General features: G+C 31.7%; 1 protein-coding gene across 1 annotated transcript; it reads left to right on the forward strand.

Moving 5' to 3' along the window:
- The first annotated feature begins 10743 nt into the window (after positions 1-10743).
- Positions 10744-20046, forward strand: LOC144567259 (protein NRT1/ PTR FAMILY 5.2-like). The gene is made up of 4 exons (XM_078317353.1): positions 10744-10975; positions 12292-12509; positions 17837-18408; positions 18999-20046. The coding sequence occupies exons 1-4, from the start codon at positions 10849-10851 to the stop codon at positions 19858-19860; spliced, it is 1779 nt and encodes a 592-aa protein (XP_078173479.1). The 5' UTR covers positions 10744-10848; the 3' UTR covers positions 19861-20046.
- The last annotated feature ends 2398 nt before the right edge of the window (positions 20047-22444 follow it).

Consider the following 22444-nt stretch of genomic DNA (forward strand, 5'->3'; position numbering starts at 1 on the left):
GTTGTATTTATGAGAGACATAACAAAAAATTGTACAGCTACAAGTATTACATTGTTTTGTCTTAGTGTGGTAATTACTAGCCTATCAACATTGTTTGGAGAGATCGATAAGTGCTATGTGATAGCATGTTATCCCTTTGTTAAGCTACTATCAAACACACTTTCTTGTACATTGTTTTGTCTAAGTATTACTAAGTGCTCTCTTTACCGAGACACTAAACAAAATGTTATTTACAATCAACCAAATGCGTTAAAGGTTTTTGTGTAATCGATTAGAATGTGTTCTCCTTGTTGTCTTTCATCTTGCTATCTTCATTGTTGCAAAGTTAAAAAAAGTGTGTTAGTATGTATTATAACATTATATGAAAATGTGCATGTGTAAAAAAGAAATAGTCTGAAACATTTCTTTTTTCTAATGTGAGCTTTAGAACAGATTTGAACTCAATTTAAGTAACATTGTGATAATATAGTGGATTGTGATGTGTGTATAGGGTTTGGTAATGGCATTGCTATTTGAGGTCTGAAAATTTGGTTCTTTGTTTTGGTGTTGATCTCAAAGTACGTTATTAATTATACAGTGTATATGACTATTTTAGCTTCCTATTTTGCATACCCTTACACTAACAAAAGGGTTGCAGAATGCTAAAAATTAAAGCATAATATTTTTTTTCTTCTTTGCCTCACATTTATGCAATGGATAAATCTAGCATGTGTACCACAATAAACTGAGACCAATCAGACATTATATTTTTAGATAATATTATTTATTTGATTTGACTATAACAGTTTCTCATACTTCAACATTGTTTCTTTTTTTTGTGTGTTAATTGCATTCTACACTAAATCTATTTATATATCACATGCTATGAACAGATTACTGACCTTATCTGCAACTTTTTGAGTAATTACCTAACCAGCAACGAGTACCTTCTACTATCATGTTCTTTCTTGGTCTTTTTTTTTTTTGATTAAAATTTAGGAGTCAAGCTCCTAGATTTCATTAAAAAAGACACCAGGAGTGTCAAGTCCAATTACAAAATACAAAGCAAAGAAAAACATAAACAATAATAAAAGAAAGGAAGCAAAAGAAGGGACAGAAGTCCGAAGCAGCACAGTCTCTATACCAGGACCAAACGCAACAGAATTCAGAAACATCACAGGTCTCTGTACCAGGACCAAACGCAACCTTCTTTACCAGCAACCCGAGAATCCCTCTGTACCAGTTACCATGTGCGGGTTTTACTGTGCCTGGAACCAAATCGCTATGTCTGACAGTACCTCGTGCGCTGTTTGCGTTACTGTTTGGTGGTGCTCATTGAATGTTCTGTTGCATCTTTCTCTCCATAACACAAACACCATTGCCATCTGCACTTGCCTAGTTTTGGTAGATTGAGAGGTTAACATAGCCTGTTTGTAGTTCCCATTTCTGAAGTGATGACATTGCCCCAATTCCGAAATATAACCAATTAGGCGCATTTTTAACATTCTGGCATATTGGCACGTACTAAACAGGTGCCGTACTGTCTCGGAGTTTGCCTTACACATACAACACCTGTTAACTATCTCCCACCCTCTCCTTTGTAGATTATCAATCGTCAGGATTCGGTTTTGCAACATCAACCAAGCAAATATCATAACTCTACTTGGTGCTTTAACCTCCCAAATATTCTGCAAGCATGTGCTAATGTAGGGTCCCTCAATCATGATTCTATAGAATGATCTTACCGAGAAGCAACCATTGGCCGTCCACCTCCATGTGTAAGGCAAAGAAGAAAAACATTTGCTTCAATTCTGGGTCCTTATTGGGCCTTTGCTGTCTGCTCTGGAAGCTCGCGATGCGACCCGCATCACCACTGAAGCGACCTGCATCAGAGTGTGATGAATGCGCCTCGCATGCAGTGGTGCTGCGACCTACTGGTGCGGCTCTGAGTGGTTGATGCGCCTCGCGTCAATCCTGATGAGGGTCGCATCAAGGTCTCTTAACTTCAGTAATTTGCTTGATTTCACCAATTTTTCTGCAAGATGAGAATGAAAGCACAGCAGTACCACATTCTATGGATATTCAATGTAAAATACGCGATTTGGTGGTTTAAAACGCAGATTTTGGTACAGGAATTGGTCGGAGCAATAGATCAAATATGGAGATATCAGAAGTCATTTTTTTTTCCCAAAGCAGCAGATTGATTATAAAAATTAAAAAAATTTGGAAAGAATCATACCAGCAAGGAACTGAGCTGAAAGAGGCGGAGGGAGAAGGATGAGCGACAATCGACAGAAAGAAGTTCAGAAGCGAGTAAAATGAATTGATAGGTTGAAATCGGTAGTAAGAAGGTAGAAATACTGAGAAAAGCATGAGAGGAAAAGACACTAGGTGTGGGGAAGCAACACGTTGCGAAGAAGCTCACAACGTGGCACGCGCGAGAGAGCAGAAGACCGACAGCTGGGGCCCGATGCGAATTGGGAAGAGGTGGAGAGACTGATTTGGGCTTCTTTTTTCTTTTGGAGCGGTTGTGGCCCATGCTGCACTGGAGAGATGCAGTAGGTGAAAGATGACGTTGAATGATGTAACTTAAATTAATCTGGAGCACACTTGAATGATCAAATGGCAAAGTAGGTAGGTAACACTGTTCATTGCTAACGTCAAAGAACATTGGAAATTAAAGTAGTATAATTTACTGCGAAAATCAGAAGAAGAAAAAAAAAAAAAAACCCTTCAATTTTTTTGTATATCGTTACCGTTTATTAGTGATTCGAATCAACTAACAGTTGTATCAGAGTCAAAAGGTTGCTTTTCGTTTAAATTTTACTAAGCTGTTTCTGATTTATTTTGTTTTTTTTTTTTAAGTTTGATCAATTTTGTGGCTTGAAGAGAAAATTTTGGAGAAATAAATTTTTTTTTCTGAAACTGGATGCAGTTTTTTTACTTCTCTTGCTTTGTAAAAATTGTGGATCCGCCCTGAATAAATGCAGGAATTACACTTAAAGAAATTTAAAATTTCAACACTATCATCTTGACATTGAACATATAAATCCCCCTTAAAATTTAAATGTAGCTCAGAGTTATATCATTTTTCAAGTCTCTCTTAGGTAAGAGTTACAAAATAGCTATTATATAAGATGAAAAAAACAAGTGTCTTAAAAAGTATATAGTTGTAAACAAATTAAAAATGCACAAAGGTATATGTATCATGTGGACACAAATTTGATCATCCTTGCTTGATGAAAATGATAGGAGCCTACCGATTATTTCCACTATGCGCGAAGTTTGTCCTACTTTATTGTAGAAGACACTGAATCAAACTGGACCGGAAACTGAATCAATCAGACCGGGACAATCACCACTCAGAAGACCCAATGAAGACACTGAATCAAATCTGACTAAGAACTAAATCAACCGGACATGGACAGTCACCACTCAAAGGTCTCAATATAGAGCCGTCAATGTGGGAGCCAGAAAGAAGAGGAGCAGAAGAAAGAGAACACACAACAAACATTACAAGCCAAAACATACAACAACATAGAAAGTAAATAATTATATGTACAGCTCGTTCCGTCCACTCTTTCATTGCCAAAGAGAGAAAAAAGAGTTCGAAAGAAGAGAAGAAAAAAAGAACCGCTTGTTGAATAAAAATCTCAGAAGACCGAAAGAAAACGCGATGACCAGATCCACTAAGCAGAAGCACCGAACAACGGTGGTAAAATCCGCTAGACGAAAACACCTCGTGCTCCCATCAACAATTGACGGAAAATAGAGAGCTGGTCGTTTAAAACAACCTGCAAACCCTGATCTTTTTTTTCTTGTTTTTCGGCTAGAATTTTGTCTCGAATTTTCTCATAGCTCTCACCGCTTAGAAAAGCGGTGAAGCAGTCGCTCGGTGCCAATCTCTGGCTGAACTGGATTCCACAAACATAGATTTACCAAATAATTTTCTCCGCTCTAGGTACCAGCATAAATAAATATTTTTCGTACAATTATATAGTGAAGTTACTTCAGTAGTCTGTGTTTACTGTCATTATAGTGACACAAATATTTTGTAACACGTAATCTCAATTGTTCAATTCTGATTGTGTTTATATGATATGATGTGATTATTTTTTTAGAGGTTTTTTTAATATCTATTAGAAATTTAGATATATATCCTGTGAGTATTAAATGGCCCACTGCAAAGGCAGTTGGTAAAGAAATACATCTGCATTTAAGTCTGAAGAAAATGCCGACCCGAAGTTTTTCTTAGTTTTCTTAATTAAATGATGCAAGTAATTATGAATTTTCTTAGTTTTGTTTGTTTTTACTTTTTAGACATCACACCAAAATTTAGGCCCTGTTCGGCTGCACAGTGGGAATGGGAATAGGAACGGGAATAGAAAAAGTTTGAACTGAAATTTACTGTTCACGTGGGAAAAAAAAATTCAGTCTGAGTGAAATTTTTTTTTTCCCACGTGAACAATATTTTCGGGATTACATCCGAACAGGCCCTTAATGATCCAAAATAAAATGCCGACCAGAAGTTTTACAATAAGTTAATGATCCATGAATGCTTGTATAATCAAGGAGGATTTAAGTGTTTTTATTTTTTGTGTTTTTATTATGCTAATGATATAGACAAATTCTAAATGCTACAACTTATTGATTCATATAAAATCAAAATCAAAAAGTGATAATTCTTTATTTGCATGTAGAGAAAATGATACACATCACATCTAATTAACGGTTTTATTTTGACATATATATTTTTTAATTTTTATTATTAGAAAATTAAAAGGTTAAGGGCATGATAAAAACACACAAAAGAAATAAAACTATTTAAACCCTCCTCTATACAACATTTCATTTCTAAATTAAAATTACTGAAAACAACCTGCGGATTTGATAATTGTTCTCTTTATATGGATTCCTTATCTGCATATAAAATATAGATTACTTATATAGATCCGAATACTTAACTGATTCGGCTGGAAGTTAACCTGACGGTCAGGTAATGATTACTTTTCATATCCACCTTCAAACAAAGTTTCCCATCAATGTATAATTCGGCTGGGAGTTAACCTGACGATCAGGTAATGATCCGGTACTGATACGTGAGAATATGACTTTCAAATTTGACTATTTGACTGGCTAATTGGTCACTAATGCAAAATTATCTCCATAGAGTTAAAATTTCTTACTACGATGACTATGAAATTAGATCCTCTTTCTCAGATTCAGTCAATCAATTGCAAATCACCACCTGCTTAATTTGTGATTTGGAGAAAGAGGTGTTAGAGAATTTTCAGAGATGAGCAGAAAATATGATATCTGATCAATGGAATTCAAAGGCTTGATTGCTCTCAAAATAAAAAATGAAATGTCAAATTTGTGATTCTCCTTTGATGCATTAAAAATATCTAGTTGTACATCAAATCTTGATTTTGACAGAAGCAATTTGTCAGCGGTACATTAATTATATACTCTTCTACAATTCTTTTTTATTGAAATAAAAATTGAATGGAAAGTTAGAATGCGAGCAGGGCAAAAGCTACAAAAATTTCATGAGGGTTCGAAACATAAAATGCATAATATATGATCAGTGAAATTTAAACTTCATTCTTGTAATTACTAAATTACAAATACACATTTAATATTTTATGGAGACAACTGAATTATATAAAAACTTATAATAAAATAATTAATTAATTTTTAATATACATAATTAAAATTGTAAAATTATTGTGAATACGCCCTTAAATGAATGAAAGGATTAAAAAAAATCCACACCAAACGAAATGCCACCTTGTACATAACTTGCATTCATGAAGAAAAAAATATTCAACACGAAACGAAGGAACCGAATTTCCTACCCACAAGTGGCCAAGTGGGAAAGAAATTCTTACTAACAGAGTTTATTTATCCATCCATTCATAATATAAACGTTTATAATTAAAATATGGTTGTGTTTTGTAAAAATTCTAATACTCTTCGTTATTTATTATAACCAGATTATGGATGAATAGATAAATAGAACCTGTTGGCTGTTGACAGGAATCAAATGGGGGAGGAAATTCAGTTCCCCAAACGAAATGCCACCTTGTAGGCTTGTACATATAAATCCGCCTTAAATGTAGCTCTGAGTCATCTCATTTTTCAACTCTCTTCGAGTCAAAGTCAACACATTGAGTCGTACCAAATAATTTTCTCCGCTCTAGCCTCTAGGTACCATCATAAATAGTATTTCGTACAATTATACAGCAGATTTATTTTAGGAGTGTGTTTACTGTCATTATAGTGATGCAAAGATTTTATAACACGTAATCTCGATTGTTCAATTCGGATTGTGTTTATATGATATAATGTGATGTGATTTTTAATTCTTTTAATATCTCTATGTGGAGTTAAATGGGATTATTAACTGGTCCTTAGTAAAGATAGTTGGTAAAAAAAATACGGAAATAATTCAGTTCTAAAAAAACAAACCGAACCAAGCCATTGAACTGAAAAAAATGAACTGTTTAGTCCAAATTAATTTGGTATAGTTCAAAACCGACTAATTATTATTTGAACCGAATCAATTTGATAATAAGTTTCATAAATCATGTATTGCAATTTTATTTGTGTTTGACTATACATTCAATTTTTTATATATGTTTTTTTTTCTTCTTACTCAGATGTAATATTTTAAATTAACACAGTATGTTCATATATTAAATTAAGTTTTTATTACAAACTAAATTTAGTGATTTTATGTTAGAATGGTTCATGTCTTTCAAATAATATATTATTATTATTATTATAATTATTATTATTTGAAAAAGCTTAATTTTTGATTTTATTTTTTCATTAAATAAATGTGTTACTTACACATGTAAAGTGCGTGTGTATTGTTAAGCGTAGTGTCATGTGATAATAATAGAACTAAGTTAAATTAAGTTTATTTGATAAGTTTGATGAGTTAAATAAATTATTTTTAATAAATTATGAATATATACACATAATTTTAATAAAAATACAAAATTGTCCGCATAATTCTGATTAATCGGCCGCATACCGATTAATCGCTTGATTGTACCCTGTCATTCAACAAGCGCATATCGTTATTTACAATACTGATATATACAATTTATTTATTAACATGCCAATAAATCATACATATTTATAGAAAAGTTTAGATCCTTTATATATTCAAAGTTTGAGCTCTAATATTTTATTTATTTAATATATACAAAAAAAAATTAATATATGCAAAAAAAAAATATATATATATATATATATATATATTTGGTCCCTTAAATCTTGGAGTCCGGAGTAGTCGCCCTGGCTGCCCAGCACTAGAGTCGGCCCTGGATACTACGTAGATTTCACAGAATTTTAGTATTATAAATGATTGATAAAAATAGTTAGTTTATTGGCCAAAATACAATAGTTAGTTTTTAAAATTTTAAGACTTGTTATTCATGTTGCATCGGCAAACTCTCGTCAACCGATTTTGTTTTTCGCTCTTCATTTATTCTGGTCGAAAAGTTTGTACTTGCTCGTAGTTTATTCTTTTATTTTATAACTAAAATTTTGTTTCATGTACATAATGTGAATGAAGCTCTTGAAATAATACAACTGCTTAGTGTTTCTCTAGAAATATTTTTATGCGGTTCATCGTATTATTTTTATTTTACATTAAAATAATTATCTGTGTCAAAAACTTTTTTTGACGATTCTTTTTTTAACAATTGTTTTTATTGAATACAAGGTTTCATGGATAAAAAATTATCACATTTTATAATTAAGTTTTTCCTTTCATAATATTTCTTTCTATGACGAAGTTTAAGGAACAACATATTCTTAAGTGACATATCTATGAACTTTTTTTAAATAGACATACCAGCTTTTTCTTTTTTCGATATGTGCTAAACGGAGAAATAAGAAAAAAAGAATCATCAAAATAAGTTGTATTATTTGTTGTTGTCGTACGACATCTTTTGTTGTCATATTATGACTCTTGTTATTGTTATAAGAGTTATTATCATCTCTCTATGATTTATATGCATCTATGTACCTAAAATAGTTTTAGTTTAATGAGATCATTAAATTAAAAATAAAATTTCTTAAATGATAAAAAATAGAAATAAATGAAGACATAACTAATCAATTATCAATCAATCCAAAAATTTCTTAACTAACATTTAAAAAATAAAAGAGATATGACCAATATGAAAATCGAGTATTTGATAAGGGGGTTAGGAAAGTTTTTGGAAAAAAATAGAAAAAGAGAAGGAAACGAAGATTATGTGAGATAGAAAGTGCCGGGAGGCATCGGCGAGTACGTGTTTGTCTAAATTAACTTTGGGGGGAATTTCACTTGTACCTCTCAAAAACTTCAAAATTACATATTCCCCCTCTAAATTTTAAAATTACGTATTTTCCCATTATACTGTTTATCCTTTATAAAATACTCATTTTGCCTTTGAAAACCAGATACCCATTATATCTATTACCCTTTATAAAATATCCAATTTACCCTCGAATACCGATTAAATATAAGACGATATTTTTCTTAAACAAGCTATAACTTTTGTTGTTTTTAATGAAGGGTGAAATGGGTATTTTTTAAATTTAAAATGAATTTTAATATAAAAGATATTAAAGTGGGTAAATTTTTGAGTTTTGAAAGTTTAGATGAGAAGTACGTAATTTTTAAGTTTTTGAGGGGTATACATGAAATCCCGAATTTTTTATTTATATCCAAAATATAAATCAAATTTCAAAAAATAACCGATTCGGTTCCATATTTCCAAAAGTACCCAAACCGGAAAAAAAATTTCCGGAATCAAACTCTAAAACCGGAAAAAAAAATTTCTGGAAATTGAATTCCAAAACCAGATAAAATTTTTCCGGATTTGATTTTCGGAAATTTTTTTTCCGATTTGGGTAGTTTCCAAAATATCGTTCCGAGTTGGTTATTTTTTGAAATTTAATTTATATTTTGGATATAAATAAAAAAATCGGCATGAAATCCCTCATTAACTTTAGACTTCTACATGTGAAAAAATATAAAAAAAAATGAATAAAAAAAGGCATACTATTTGATCGGAGGGCTGATATACAATCCAAAATTTCAACTTTTAATCACAGTCATCAGTGGATCGGAATATCTACTTATTTAGTATAAAAGAAGAAATACATATACATACATACATACATACATACATACATACATACATACATACATACATAATAGAACTAGGGTGTTTCTAAGTTCACCAATTTTCTTTGTAAACTCAAGTATAAAACCTATCGAATTGATTTTAAATAACGAATTCAAACCGTTGAAACCTGTCTAATTTACTAGTGATGTGTCTACATGCAAAAAAAAAAAATCGACTTTATTTTGTATAGAGTCAATTGGTAAAAAAAACGTTAAAAAATTAAATACATTAAAATTAATTTAAAAACCTTCTAATTTTGACCGCTTGATCTTATACTAAATTAATTCGAAAGTTTAAATTTTTTGCATATAGATACATCACTTGTAAAGTAGATGAATTTCAACAGTTAAGATTCATCACTTGAAACCAATCCGGTCATAAAAATCATTTCTACTACTTTTGTATTTTAATGAAAATTAACTTTTACTATTTCAAATATTGAGTTTACCAAACACAATTGAAATAGAGAAAAAAAAGTAATCAATTCTCCTATTCCTACACTATTCTATCTATTATCAAACTGATCCTTATGACTTACTCTAGAACCGACGCCAGTAGAGGAAGGGAAAGGGACAAAAGGAAAAAGAAACCCCTCCGAATAGTAAATTATACACCCTGAATTGGGGGTGACAGATTTGGCCAAAAATCAACGCCAAGGCCCTCTCTTCTCTCCTCTAAACAGTAATTTCTCTCTTCCGCTTCCTCTTCGTTTTCCCTCTTCTAGAGCAAGTGAACACAATGAGTAGTCCGACAACTAATGAATTTTCTCTTCCTTCCCTTCAATAAAAGAGTTCTCCCTCTTTCTGAAACACACACTTACTGAACTTAAAACCACCCTAATTCTACTCCATGTATACACTCAATACACTGTCTCGTACGATCAATCACATATACAAAGAATGAAAACATGTTGTGCCGTCACGAGAAATTTGTACTGTCTCGATCTGTGTCAAACCACTTTTGTAATTTTGTGTACTATTTATACTAAAATGGCGCTAACCAACTAATCGGAGTAGCCAGAGTCCCAGACAACGATAGTCAATATAATGTTGCGTTTTTTTTGTGATGCACAGCGGGCATTATCTGTTTCTAATTTCATGTGCAATCAAAATCGGCCAATTGGCTGTCAATATATATAGACAAAATATTGACTTTATATATATATATATATTCGGTGCAAAACTTTATAACAAGGTGAGATATATTAATTATTATTATTTAAAATTTAAAATTAGAAAAAAAATATATATGAGAAATTTTCTGCATATTAAAATATGCATCTTAAAACATATTAAAATTATTATAAATATTGTTTTTACTAACAAAATAAAATCTGCATCTTAAAACACCTACCACTGCACAAACATAAATTTTTTTTTTCTCAACTTCAATTGTCATATATATCTTGATTTTACAGGTGAGGCCCTTTTTCTAAATTTCTCTCCTCTTTTTTGATAACCTTTCTTGTCCTGTCGGTGTAGGCATTAAATGCCACGTATGGAGCAATCACAAATAACTTTTCTCGGCGCATGCATTATTATATGAGCAGCTCATCAACCCAACCGTCTCTATAAATGCAAAATATCATCCAATAACAAGACCACTCATCCCTCCACTCATCATTCAGTGTTCATTTTTTCCTCCAAGCTTCTGGCTCAAGAGGAGCTAATTAACCATGGCTGAGCTAGGGTTAGAAACAGGTAAAGTAGAAGAGTACACTAAAGACGGAACAGTCGACCTGAAAGGCAATCCGGTTCTCAGGTCGAAGCGCGGTGGATGGACCGCTTGCTCCTTTGTTGTAGGTAAAATTGATTATCTATATATGTCTTTATTGTATATATACTCTTTTTATATATGCATTGATATATCTGTTGAAGAGAATCTATTATTAGTTTTAAAGTAAGATTAATTGCAACAAACCAAGTAATTGGATTTATTAGTTTTAAAGAAAGTACTATCTTCTTCTCTTGGTAGAGCAAAAACATGCATGTTCAAAAAATAATTTGGGTAGGTCATCAGTACTAGAAGTGTTGAGTTTCAATGTACTTAATTTTTTTTATTATATTATAATTAGGTGCAAGGCAAACGTTTAAAATTGACTCATGTAGATTTCTTCAGAGTAAAAAAATTGACTTATTAGTTAGAATGTATATAATGAAGCTTTTTTTTTCTTGTTGAAATGTAATGAAGTTGAAAATGAAGGAAGAAAGTCAAGAAACTAACTCTAAATGTACGGTAGATATATATACCTTTCATTCAAGGAGTGTGTGTGTGTAGAGAGAGAGAGAGAGAGAGATGGACTACAGTACATTGTAATGTATAGGTATTTTTGTACATTAGACTAATAATTACCGAATTCAAAGTTCAAATAACCAATCCAAACCGTTCATCTTGTTCTCCATATTAACCGTTCATCTTGTTCTCCATATTAATATGTGTTTGGAGACCAAATTTTACATTTTTTGAAAGTTGTTTACTGTTTTTTTTTTAATTTATTAAAAATCGCTGTTTTCAAACAAATCTGGACCATAAAAAAAGCAATTTTCAATAAATCTAAAAAAATAGTAATTTTTTTTTCAAAATATGTAAAATTTGGTTTCCAAACACATATTAATATGGATAATAAGATGAACAGTTTGAATCGGTTATTTGAACTTTTAATCTGATAATTTATAATCTAATATAAAAAATATCTATACATTGCAATATACCGTAGCTCTCTCTATATATATAGCTTTCTGAGAGGAGAACATGCTTCAACTGGAAAGAAAGGAGAGCTCATTAAATATAGTAGTTCATTTTGTCTTATGTTTGCTAAAAGTTATACATCATCTAATATAACCCACATGTCTAAGATATATATGCACATGCTTAGAGCGTAAAGCTAACTGATATTTGCATGTGTAAAATTCGCTTTCAGTATCCGTCTAATTAGGTAATTATATTTGTGGAAATATAATTAATTAAATATGGGATATCAGGAGTTGGTTTCCTCCTATTAATTCCATATAGAACTATCAATTCTTAGTTTTTAAATTTGTACCTGTATTGTTTGTTGCATATCTCTTTTTATTAATAAAGTATCTAATGCCCTCAAATAAAATTTTTGTATTATCAGTGTATGAAGTATTTGAGAGGATGGCATACTATGGAATATCATCAAACCTGGTGTTGTACCTGACAGAGAAGCTCCACCAGGGCACAGTGACATCAGCAAACAATGTAACCAATTGGGTGGGTACAATTTGGATGACACCAATCATAGGTGCCTACATAGCTGATGCACATCTTGGCCGCTACTGGACTTTTGTAATCGCTTCTGTCATCTACGTCTCTGTACGGTTCTGATCTCTACCCCTTTTAATTTTAATTCATTTTTGTTTTGGGTAATATTGACATGTACTTTGTACTTTGTACTGCTCTCTAGCTATACCTTTTAATTTAGTTCATTTTTTGTTGTGGTACATTACATAGAGTGAAATGTTATTTACAATACGGAGATCGGTCTACGTTATGAATTTATATTTTTGTTTTAAAAATCGTTGATATAAACCGATTAATACAATTTTCATAGAATCCTTTTACTCTTTATTAAAATAGATATAAAATTACTATTCGAATGGTCCGGAATCTTTAATTAGATATTTTTTTCTTACACATCTAAAAAATATAAATATAATCATCAAATATATTTTTCATATAAAAATTACGTTCTGCTGCTTGAATTTTAAAACAAAACTATAAATTCATAGCAAATATTTACGTGCACGTTGAAAAATATATTATATCCTCATTTTGGTATATATATATTTTTTGAGGCGGTACGGAGAGTACCTAAAGTCTTGTGGTGGTAATTACTTGCTGTTATACACTAACCTCTCTTTGCTGTCCGTAGCGTACTCTCTTTTCTAAAACTTGTTGATTCTTTTATACAATATCCAAGTACAAACAAAAATATTCTTTAAGATACTACTATACAGCCGACTACTTTGACAGTCAAATGAGGACACCAGGACAGACAAGACAAGTGACAACCCAGCGGACCCCCACACCCATCTTCATCTTCCCAACAAAACAAAATGTTAATCATAATTTATTATAGAGAAATTTAGATATATATCCATCGTAACTTCATCAATTAGATATTTATTCATTAAAATTTTAAATTTAGTTATTTCTTCATTTAAACTTAACTAATTTATTAATATACCCATTGCTTAACTTTTATCACTTTAAAATAATATTTAATAATTCAAAAAATGAAATAGACAGTTTTACCCCTTGCCTGAGTTGCTAACTGTTAGAGATGACAAAATTCGATGCATTTAGAATAACCAAATTAAATACTGTTGTAAATAATACTTTGCTGCCTCTCCACCTAATTTATTTTTTCCCCTATGATTCTTCCGTTCGAACAAATGTTTAGCATTTTCTCACATTCTTCTCCTAAAAAACCACGTAAGAAGGGACTCTTCAAAAATGATTAATTAGAAAAGAAAAAAAGTGGTTTTCAGTTACCAACTATAAATAAGTGGTTCCTTTTCAAACAACAGTTTGGTGAGAAACTCGTCATCATAGATTGGAGAAGGGAGCAATTCTTCATGGAAAGCTGATTAAAAGAAGCTCCATCATTAACAATAAGTACTTAATTAGTTCTTTGCTTTATTACCAGTAACATAAAAGAAAATAATACATTTTAGCGGCATAAAGCTGTCTTCACAAATTGGAAGTTCGTACTAAAAAAAAAATTATTCCCAAAATTTGTGAATTAACAATGGAAAACCCTTCTTTATGAATTAAAAATGTTAAAGCATTATCTTCACAAGATGAAACATCTTCTTCATCCTTGCTGCTGGTACGATTAGTCCTCATGATATACAAACTTTGTAAGAGCGAGAATGAGAAAATATCAAAATAATGATATGTGCTAGAGAGGAGAGCAATACATCTAAGATGAGAGTAAAGTGCATGTCAAAATAAGAGAGGGAGGGAGGGAGGGAGGGAAAGAGAGAGAGAGAGAGAGAGAGCATGGGAAGAACTAGACGAGAAGGGGGAGGGTCACAGGATTGGAAAAAGAGAGACGTAAGCAACATAGAGTTTTGAATAAGGGTATAGCTGTCTATTTAGTTTTGTTTATTACTATTGAATTATAAATTAAGGCTAATATTAGCAATGGATATATTAATAAATTAGTTAAGTTTAAATGAAAAATAACTAAATTTAAAGTTTCAATGGATAAATATCTAATTGATGAAGTTATAATGGATATATATCTAAATTTCTCTTTATTATATTAATAATTCATAGTCCCGACTCCCGAGTCTCCCGACTCCAAGGATAAGTTACAATAAAATAAGCAAATTGCAAACATGGCGCCAGTTGTAACATGCAATTACAAATTTGCATTGAAAATTTTTCAAACTGATGTGACCTTCTCTGTGGATAAGTCAGCGAAGAGTATATTTTCTAATTTCTAGTGTCCAAGTGGTTGTAGTAAATTATCAATTTCCGTATTTTAGAACCACTTGTTGTCTTGGACCTATCTTGTCACTCATATACATGGTTTGGTTATCAATATTTTTAAACCACTTGTGGCTAAGTATCAATTTTGGGGGAAACCATATCATTCAACTTTTTATATATAGATATTGAATATTTAAATTATTGAAAACAACAATGGTTCTCTTTTTCTCAGAAAAAAAAGATAGTTCGGTCCCATAAAGAGCAGGCTAATAGAACTGATTCGGTCTTGTTGGTTTTCGCAAGTATCACACTAATCACACAATGTAGAATCGAATCACTAGTTTGATCCCATTAATATACCCTCTGAGACTGAATAAATTGGTGCAACCAAGTAACCAACAATAATTATTGGGAACTATGTGGGTAGAAAAATTCTGCCAATAGGGTCAATCCGTTCATCCATCTATGATATGAGCGGTTAATGATGAAGTATGGAGAATATTATATTTTAAAAAGATACAGCTCATCCTTTAATTGTGACTGTTCAAGTTATAAATATATAGACAGATTAATTTTATTGGTAGGATTTTTCTCTCCGCTTGTGGACAGAAGATTTGATTCCTAACTGTTGAGATCAAATAAAAAATTCAATCCCACTATTTTGGGAATTTTTTGTATGCATGCAGCTGGAACAGTGGAACCGAATCAATTTGTTCAGTTCCATAAAATATGCCAATGAAATCGTAAAAAAAAAAATCAGCTTATTCCTAATAATTTAATTATTATAAATAGAAAAATGTATACCCTCCTTGCATCATCTATTTTAGCGCGCCACATTTTGGTAATTTTAGGCCTTCTAGGCAGAGACTGATCTCCGTCATTTTTATTTTTACCCAATTAAAAAATAATTTTAATAATAATAATCAAGTTTTCACAAAAAATTTAAAAATACCCAACCCGTGGAATTTTTCCACGGGTTGAAATTTGAATTCCCACCGTGAAAAAATTCCACGGGCCAGACCCATTTTTTTTTTTTTTAAAAACAGAAATTTGTATTTTTTTTTTATTTTTTGTATTGAAATATTAGAAATATTGGATATATTTCTTTGAAAATAGATGGAATACAATATAATTTGATTTATTAGAAAGACTGCAACAAATAACCCGGATCAATATTTTTCAGATCGGATTTTTCGCGGCTGTAAGAAAAATTAATATATTTCTTTATGTGTTATTGGAAAAAAATAAAAATGCTTAGATTCCGAGTTATTGATCCCGGTTCAAAAGTCACTTCTATGTAATTTAGAAAATATTATGATCTTTCTAGTACATTTAATTTATTAAAAGTTTTATCTATTTTGAGAATTATTTTTGAATAATAATCATTAAATAAATTAAAGTTTTTGTTTTTTTTTCAAAATAGATATAACTTTTAATAAATTAAATGTACTAGAAAGATCATAATATTTTCTAGATTACATAGAAGTGACTTTTGAACCGGGATCAATAACTCGGAATCTAAGCATTTTTATTTTTTTCCAATAACACATAAAGAAATATATTAATTTTTCTTACAGCCGCGAAAAATCCGATCTGAAAAATATTGATCCGGGTTATTTGTTGCAGTCTTTCTAATAAATCAAATTATATTGTATTCCATCTATTTTCAAAGAAATATATCCAATATTTCTAATATTTCAATACAAAAAATAAAAAAAAAATACAAATTTCTGTTTTTTAAAAAAAAAAAAATGGGTCTGGCCCGTGGATATAACTTTTGAATAATAATAATTAAATAAATTAAAGTTTTTGTTTTTTTTTCAAAATAGATATAACTTTTAATAAATTAAATGTACTAAAAGATCACAATATTTTCTAGATTACATAGAAGTGACTTTTGAACCGGGATCAATAACTCGGAATCTAAGCATTTTTATTTTTTTCCAATAACACATAAAGAAATATATTAATTTTTCTTACAGTCGAGAAAAATTCGATCTGAAAAATATTGATCCGGGTTATTTGTTGCAGTCATTCTAATAAATCAAATTATATTGTATTCCACCTATTTTCAAAGAAATATATCCAATATTTCTAATATTTCAATACAAAAAATAAAAAATAAATACAAATTTCTGTTTTAAAAAAAAAAAAAAAAAAAAAAAATGGGTCTGGCCCGTGGAATTTTTCCACGGTGGGAATTCAAATTTCAACCCGTGGAAAAATTCCACGGATTGGGTATTTTTAAAATTTTTGTGAAAACTTGGTTATTATTATTAAAATCATTTTTTAATTGGGTAAAAATAAAAATGACGGGACTGATCTAATTGACTTCGTCAACTCCATATATCAATGTTTAACCTAGTTTGAACATCAGAACATGTCGTGTGAATTAATTCAGGTTTTTTATTTGTTTATTCTATTCATAATGTACTTTAATTAATATTTTCTTGATAGAATTGTGGGGACCATAGTATGAAGCCTATGTAGTAAAGAGGCCCAATATTTGATTGTGAAAGCCCATTACTGAACCTGAAAGGCCTAAAAGGCCTATTTACCAAGGGTCCAAGATGGTGCTTTTAATAAGATGTTAAAGGCCCATAAATAACTCTTTCAATTTTAAATATTTTTTAGTTATGCCCTTTGCTCTCTCTTCAATTGGATTTCAGAGGCTTTCTGAGTTCATCTTTATTCATTAGATTCGAATTAGAATATAAATAACTGAAACTAGTTTGAAGTTAATTTAAAAAACACTGTACTCATACAATTAATTTTGATTGCTTTTAGTGTTCAAAAATTCAAAAAGAAAATTGTCATACATCGTAGAAATTAATTTCTGAGATAGATGAGTGAACATAAATTAATAACTCTGCTAACATAACGTTTTAAAAGTAATTTCTATAAAGAAATCTATATGTTTATGAAATTATCATATCTGTCTGAATTGCAAATACAATTTCCACCTAAGATTTGAAATTGAAATTAAATTGATAAAAATATGAAATATAATTGTCCGAGGTTGAAACTGGGAGTGCTAGGGTAAAATGTTTCTTAGTTAAACCACTTTGTAGCATTTTTTTTCTTTTACTGAAATCAAAGAAATTTGATAAAAAAAACTAGTTCAATATTCTTGCTTCACTGTAACATATATTGCCAATTTGACACGCCTCAGAAATAACCAGAATTTTTAACATATACAGGGAATGTGTCTTCTCACATTATCAGTATCTCTACCTTCACTAAAACCACCGGCATGTGGGGCCAACACAATCGACCCCACCTGTGCTAAGAAAGCCTCGCCATTGCAACTCGGCATCTTCTTCCTTTCCCTTTACATCCTTGCCGTTGGTACAGGTGGCACCAAACCCAACATTTCAACAATTGGTGCCGATCAATTCGACGTGTTTGATCCGAAAGAGCGATTTCAGAAATTCTCCTTCTTCAATTGGTGGATGTTCAGTATATTCTTTGGTACATTATTTGCCAATACTGTACTAGTATACATCCAAGATAATGTCGGATGGACCTTAGGATATGCACTACCTACGGTTGGTCTTATTATTTCAGTGGTCATTTTTTTGACCGGTACGCCATTTTACCGACATAAATTACCATCTGGTAGCGCTTTTACGAAGATGTCACGAGTTCTTGTCGCGGCATTTAGAAAGCGGCAGGTTGCGGTACCTAGTGATCCAATGGAGTTGCATGAGTTAGAATTGACTGATTACAAGAAAAAGAAGCAGTTTATGATGGAATCTACAACTACACTAAGGTATTGAAAATTTCAATTTTGTTCTCTGGGGCATCAAGTTGGTTTATTAAAAGATTGAGAAAATTAATTGTCATCTCTATAAAGAAAACTTTGAAAGTTAAAAGAGTAAGGATATGATGATACTATGCATAGCATATATTGGCCCGTACTATGGATTAATATCTCTATTTTTATAATCCAAACCGTTCAACATGATCACCATATAAAATGTATTTGCAGACAAAATTTTATATTATTCAGAATTTTTTACTATTTTTTAGATAGGTAGAAAATCACAAATTTTGAATGATCTAATATATCTTTAGATCAAGTCATTCTCTACCTATTTAAAAAAAATAGTTAAAAAGTTTTAAAATGTAAAAATTTCGTTAACAAGTATATTCTCATATATGAGATCATGTTGCATGGATCAGAATGATAGTTTAGACTTTGAATTTTCAAAATATTGATCCATAGTATACGGACCACTATGCGCTATGCATGGTACCGTAGCCTCACTCAAGTAAAAGTTCCATAGTTTAAATTTTCATTCCAAAAGTCTAATTTTCTGAATACTCTTTTAACTATGATTATTTAAATTTGAAATTCAGGTTTCTCAACAAAGCAGCAGTAAAAAATCAAGACCGGGTTACTCCATGGACCCTTTGCACAGTGACTCAAGTAGAAGAAACAAAAACAATGCTCAAAATGATTCCAATTCTTTTTGTCACCTTTGTGCCAAGCATTATGCTTGCTCAAATCAACACTCTTTTTGTCAAACAGGGAACGACTCTAAACCGACACATTGGACCCCACTTCCAGGTCCCGGCAGCCAGTCTCCAAGGCTTCGTCACCTTCTCAATGCTTGTGTCAGTTGTGCTATACGATCAAATCTTTGTACCAATAACCCGAAAGTTCACCAAAAATCCAAGAGGCATTACCCTCCTTCAAAGAATGGGCATTGGCCTTATAATTCACATTCTCATCATGGCAATCGCTTCGCTAACAGAGCATCACCGACTCAATGTTGCAAGAGAGCATGGTGTAGCAGAAAGTGGCGGTAAAGTACCATTGACAATTTTCATCCTTTTGCCGCAATTTATTCTGATGGGTCTTGCCGATGCCTTTCTAGAAGTTGCAAAACTTGAATTCTTTTACGACCAAGCACCTGAAGGAATGAAGAGTCTCGGCACGTCTTATGCTATGACAACTTTGGGTGTTGGGAATTTTCTAAGTAGCATTCTGTTATCGACCGTGTCGGATTTGACAAAGAGGAATGGGCACAAGGGGTGGATAACGAACAACCTCAACGAATCACATCTTGATTATTATTATGCTTTTTTTGTCGGGCTAAATTGCATAAACTTCATCGTCTTTTCGATTGTTAGCCGTTTGTATGTGTACAAGGCAGAGATTGATTTTCATGATGAATCGTCGTCTCAGGAGATGGTGTCCATTGAAGATAGATTATAGATCAAAATATTGGATTTACAGCAATGGTAAAGTTGTTATAAAGATGTTTTACGCATGATATATACACACTTATTATGGAAGGTTTAGATTTACCAGTAGTAAAAAATTCATAGAAAATATGTACCAGTCTGTCTAACTCAGATTACAACATGTATACCGTTTTGTAATGTCTATTTATCAAGAACTTGATAGTTTGTAACTTCTAGTTCAAAATTTAAACTAATTTGTGCTTAGAGAGATATCGATATGTATAATTAAGCTAGTTCATCACAGATTTTTCTAGGGTATATGTCTGTTCTTGCCGACTCGATCATCGGTCGGCTTGACAGTAAGACTTATTTATATTTTCGTTGAACAAAATTTGTTCAATATCGGATCCGGTCGACAGTATTGAATTTGAATTCATATGTTACAAAGAATATCAACAAAACCATCGATTTATCAAAATTACCAACTCCATGTATTACTGAATCACGAAATTTTAAGAAAATATGATGCCAGGATATCAGGAATCTGCGGAGATCTCAGAATCAGCACAAACCCTGTGTTTGTGCAGTGTTACCAAAGCCAAAAAGAAGTGGGGATGTAATTGAGGATGTAAACCACTTACTCTCTTTACATGTCCCTTTGCAAGGGCCTGCTGGTTCGTGGGGCTCTTGCCAATGAGATCGGGTGAGCTACCACAAAACCTAAAAGAAATCATTGAGTCTCTGGGACCGCTTCTGTCTCAAGAACAGTGGACTGATTTTATCAATTCCCTTTGGGCACTGTGGAGGTGCAAGAACGATAGAGCTTCTGCAGGTGAGGTCAGCTGCTAACCAACAATTCTTTCAAAAGCTATTTTCAGACAATTTCGATTGAATCGAAGATAGCAGCCACAAGAGGAGCAAAGTTGCGGCTGCAAGGTAGGCAAGGGGAAAATCTGAATACTGCACCAACTAATTATGTACCTACACAATACTATGTGGATGACTCGTGGGTGGAGCAATAGTAGGCAGTTCCAGGGTTTACCGTTTACAATGATGGTGCACTAGTTGCATATAACTCTGCTGCTATACGTGCTTGCTGCCCCATTCAAGCAGAGGCATGTGACCTCCAAAGTGCCATCAAATATGTTGCTGGTACCGGTATTGAGGATTGTGTTTTTCTAACACACAGCTTGAATCTGGCAGAATGGAGTATGGGGTTAGAACCACCGGTACAGGCTGATTGGAAAGCATTTAAAGAGTGCTTTCAAATTTGGAAAATGTTGAAGCTCAACCACAAGTTCTCATGTAGACACATTGAAAGGAATAGGAATAGTGAAGCTGATTATTTGGCAAAAATGGGACGAATTAGGGGATGGAATTGCCTGGATCATACCTTTCCAATGTTCAAAGAGTGAACTGGTAAGGCCAGGGGTGAATTTTGACTAGTGATATAGAATATTGTTTTAGAACAAAACCATGTAAAATGCTAGTTTTCCTTTAAGATTTAAACGAAGGATCTTCTCTGTAATATGCCTACGGGCTTTTGAAATGAAAAAAAAAAAAAAATCAACTTTGTCAATATCTTTATCCGGTTTCATGTACCAAAATAAAATGGGTCGGTACGTGTAATATCATAGTGATTAGAATTAATAGAAGATCAATAGTGGTTAGTTAATGGCTGATGATTAGAATAATTAGATAGTTATATGAGAGATAATAAAGATGTAATTACTCAGAAATATTTAAAATTATAAAAAAAAATTAAATATGCTCATCGTATTTTTTTTTTTATAATATTAAATAAATAAGATAAACTATAACTTATTTTCTTTATTTTTTCAATGTGTATATCAAAATATTATAAATTTTCTATTTCGTCTCGAATTACACAAATCATTTCAAATTCCTCAATTTGCACAATATGGGATTTGGACAGCGCGAGCACCGGTGTTGACGCGGTGCACAGTGCACTCTTGAATTTTATTTTTTGTTTTCCTCTCTCGGTGCAATGGTCTTTGCGTAGACATGATCCGCAGAGAGATGGATGCTAGTATGCTACGCGTTCTTTGCGCGACTCCCCGGTGGACTCAAGCAGGGCTGTTCATCAGTTCGGTTCGGTTCAAACCGAAATAAAATAGGTAAGCCAAAGTTTTATTCAGTTTTAAAAAATAAAATCGAACCGACCGATTTAAACTTATAAATCGATTAAAACCGAATCAAAGTAAATTTCAATTTGTTCGGTTAATTACCGAACAAACTAAAGTATATCTGATATTTAACAACCACTATAAATGTATAGTTCCCTAACATACATTTTTGTTTAAGAAACTTGCACATCCTAAATCAAAAAAAAAATATATAACATTTTCTCTTCTTTTTTGAAGGTCAATGATAAACTCTGGCCAATATTGTATTAAAATGAAAAATCTTATACAACGCCTTAGAGCATAACATAAAATTACACACAATGGTCATATTCGACATAATAAAATGAAAAATCTTATACAATTTCACACAACGGTACTACTATCTCAAATTGACATAGTCCGTATCAAATATAATTTGTACTTTATACATTTCATGTACATGAAAAATTGATGAAAATTGATGTAACT

This window comes from Carex rostrata, chromosome 16 (assembly GCF_964058835.1).
Source record: "Carex rostrata chromosome 16, lpCarRost1.2, whole genome shotgun sequence".
Taxonomy (NCBI): Eukaryota; Viridiplantae; Streptophyta; class Magnoliopsida; order Poales; family Cyperaceae; genus Carex; species Carex rostrata.

Coding starts and splice junctions, on each gene's coding strand:
- LOC144567259 (XM_078317353.1), top strand. CDS start 10,849: ATGGCTGAGCTAGGGTTAGAAACAGGTAAAGTAGAAGAGTACACTAAA. Junction 10,976..12,291: donor CGCTTGCTCCTTTGTTGTAG/GTAAAATTGATT, acceptor TTGTATTATCAG/TGTATGAAGTATTTGAGAGG. Junction 12,510..17,836: donor CTTCTGTCATCTACGTCTCT/GTACGGTTCTGA, acceptor TAACATATACAG/GGAATGTGTCTTCTCACATT.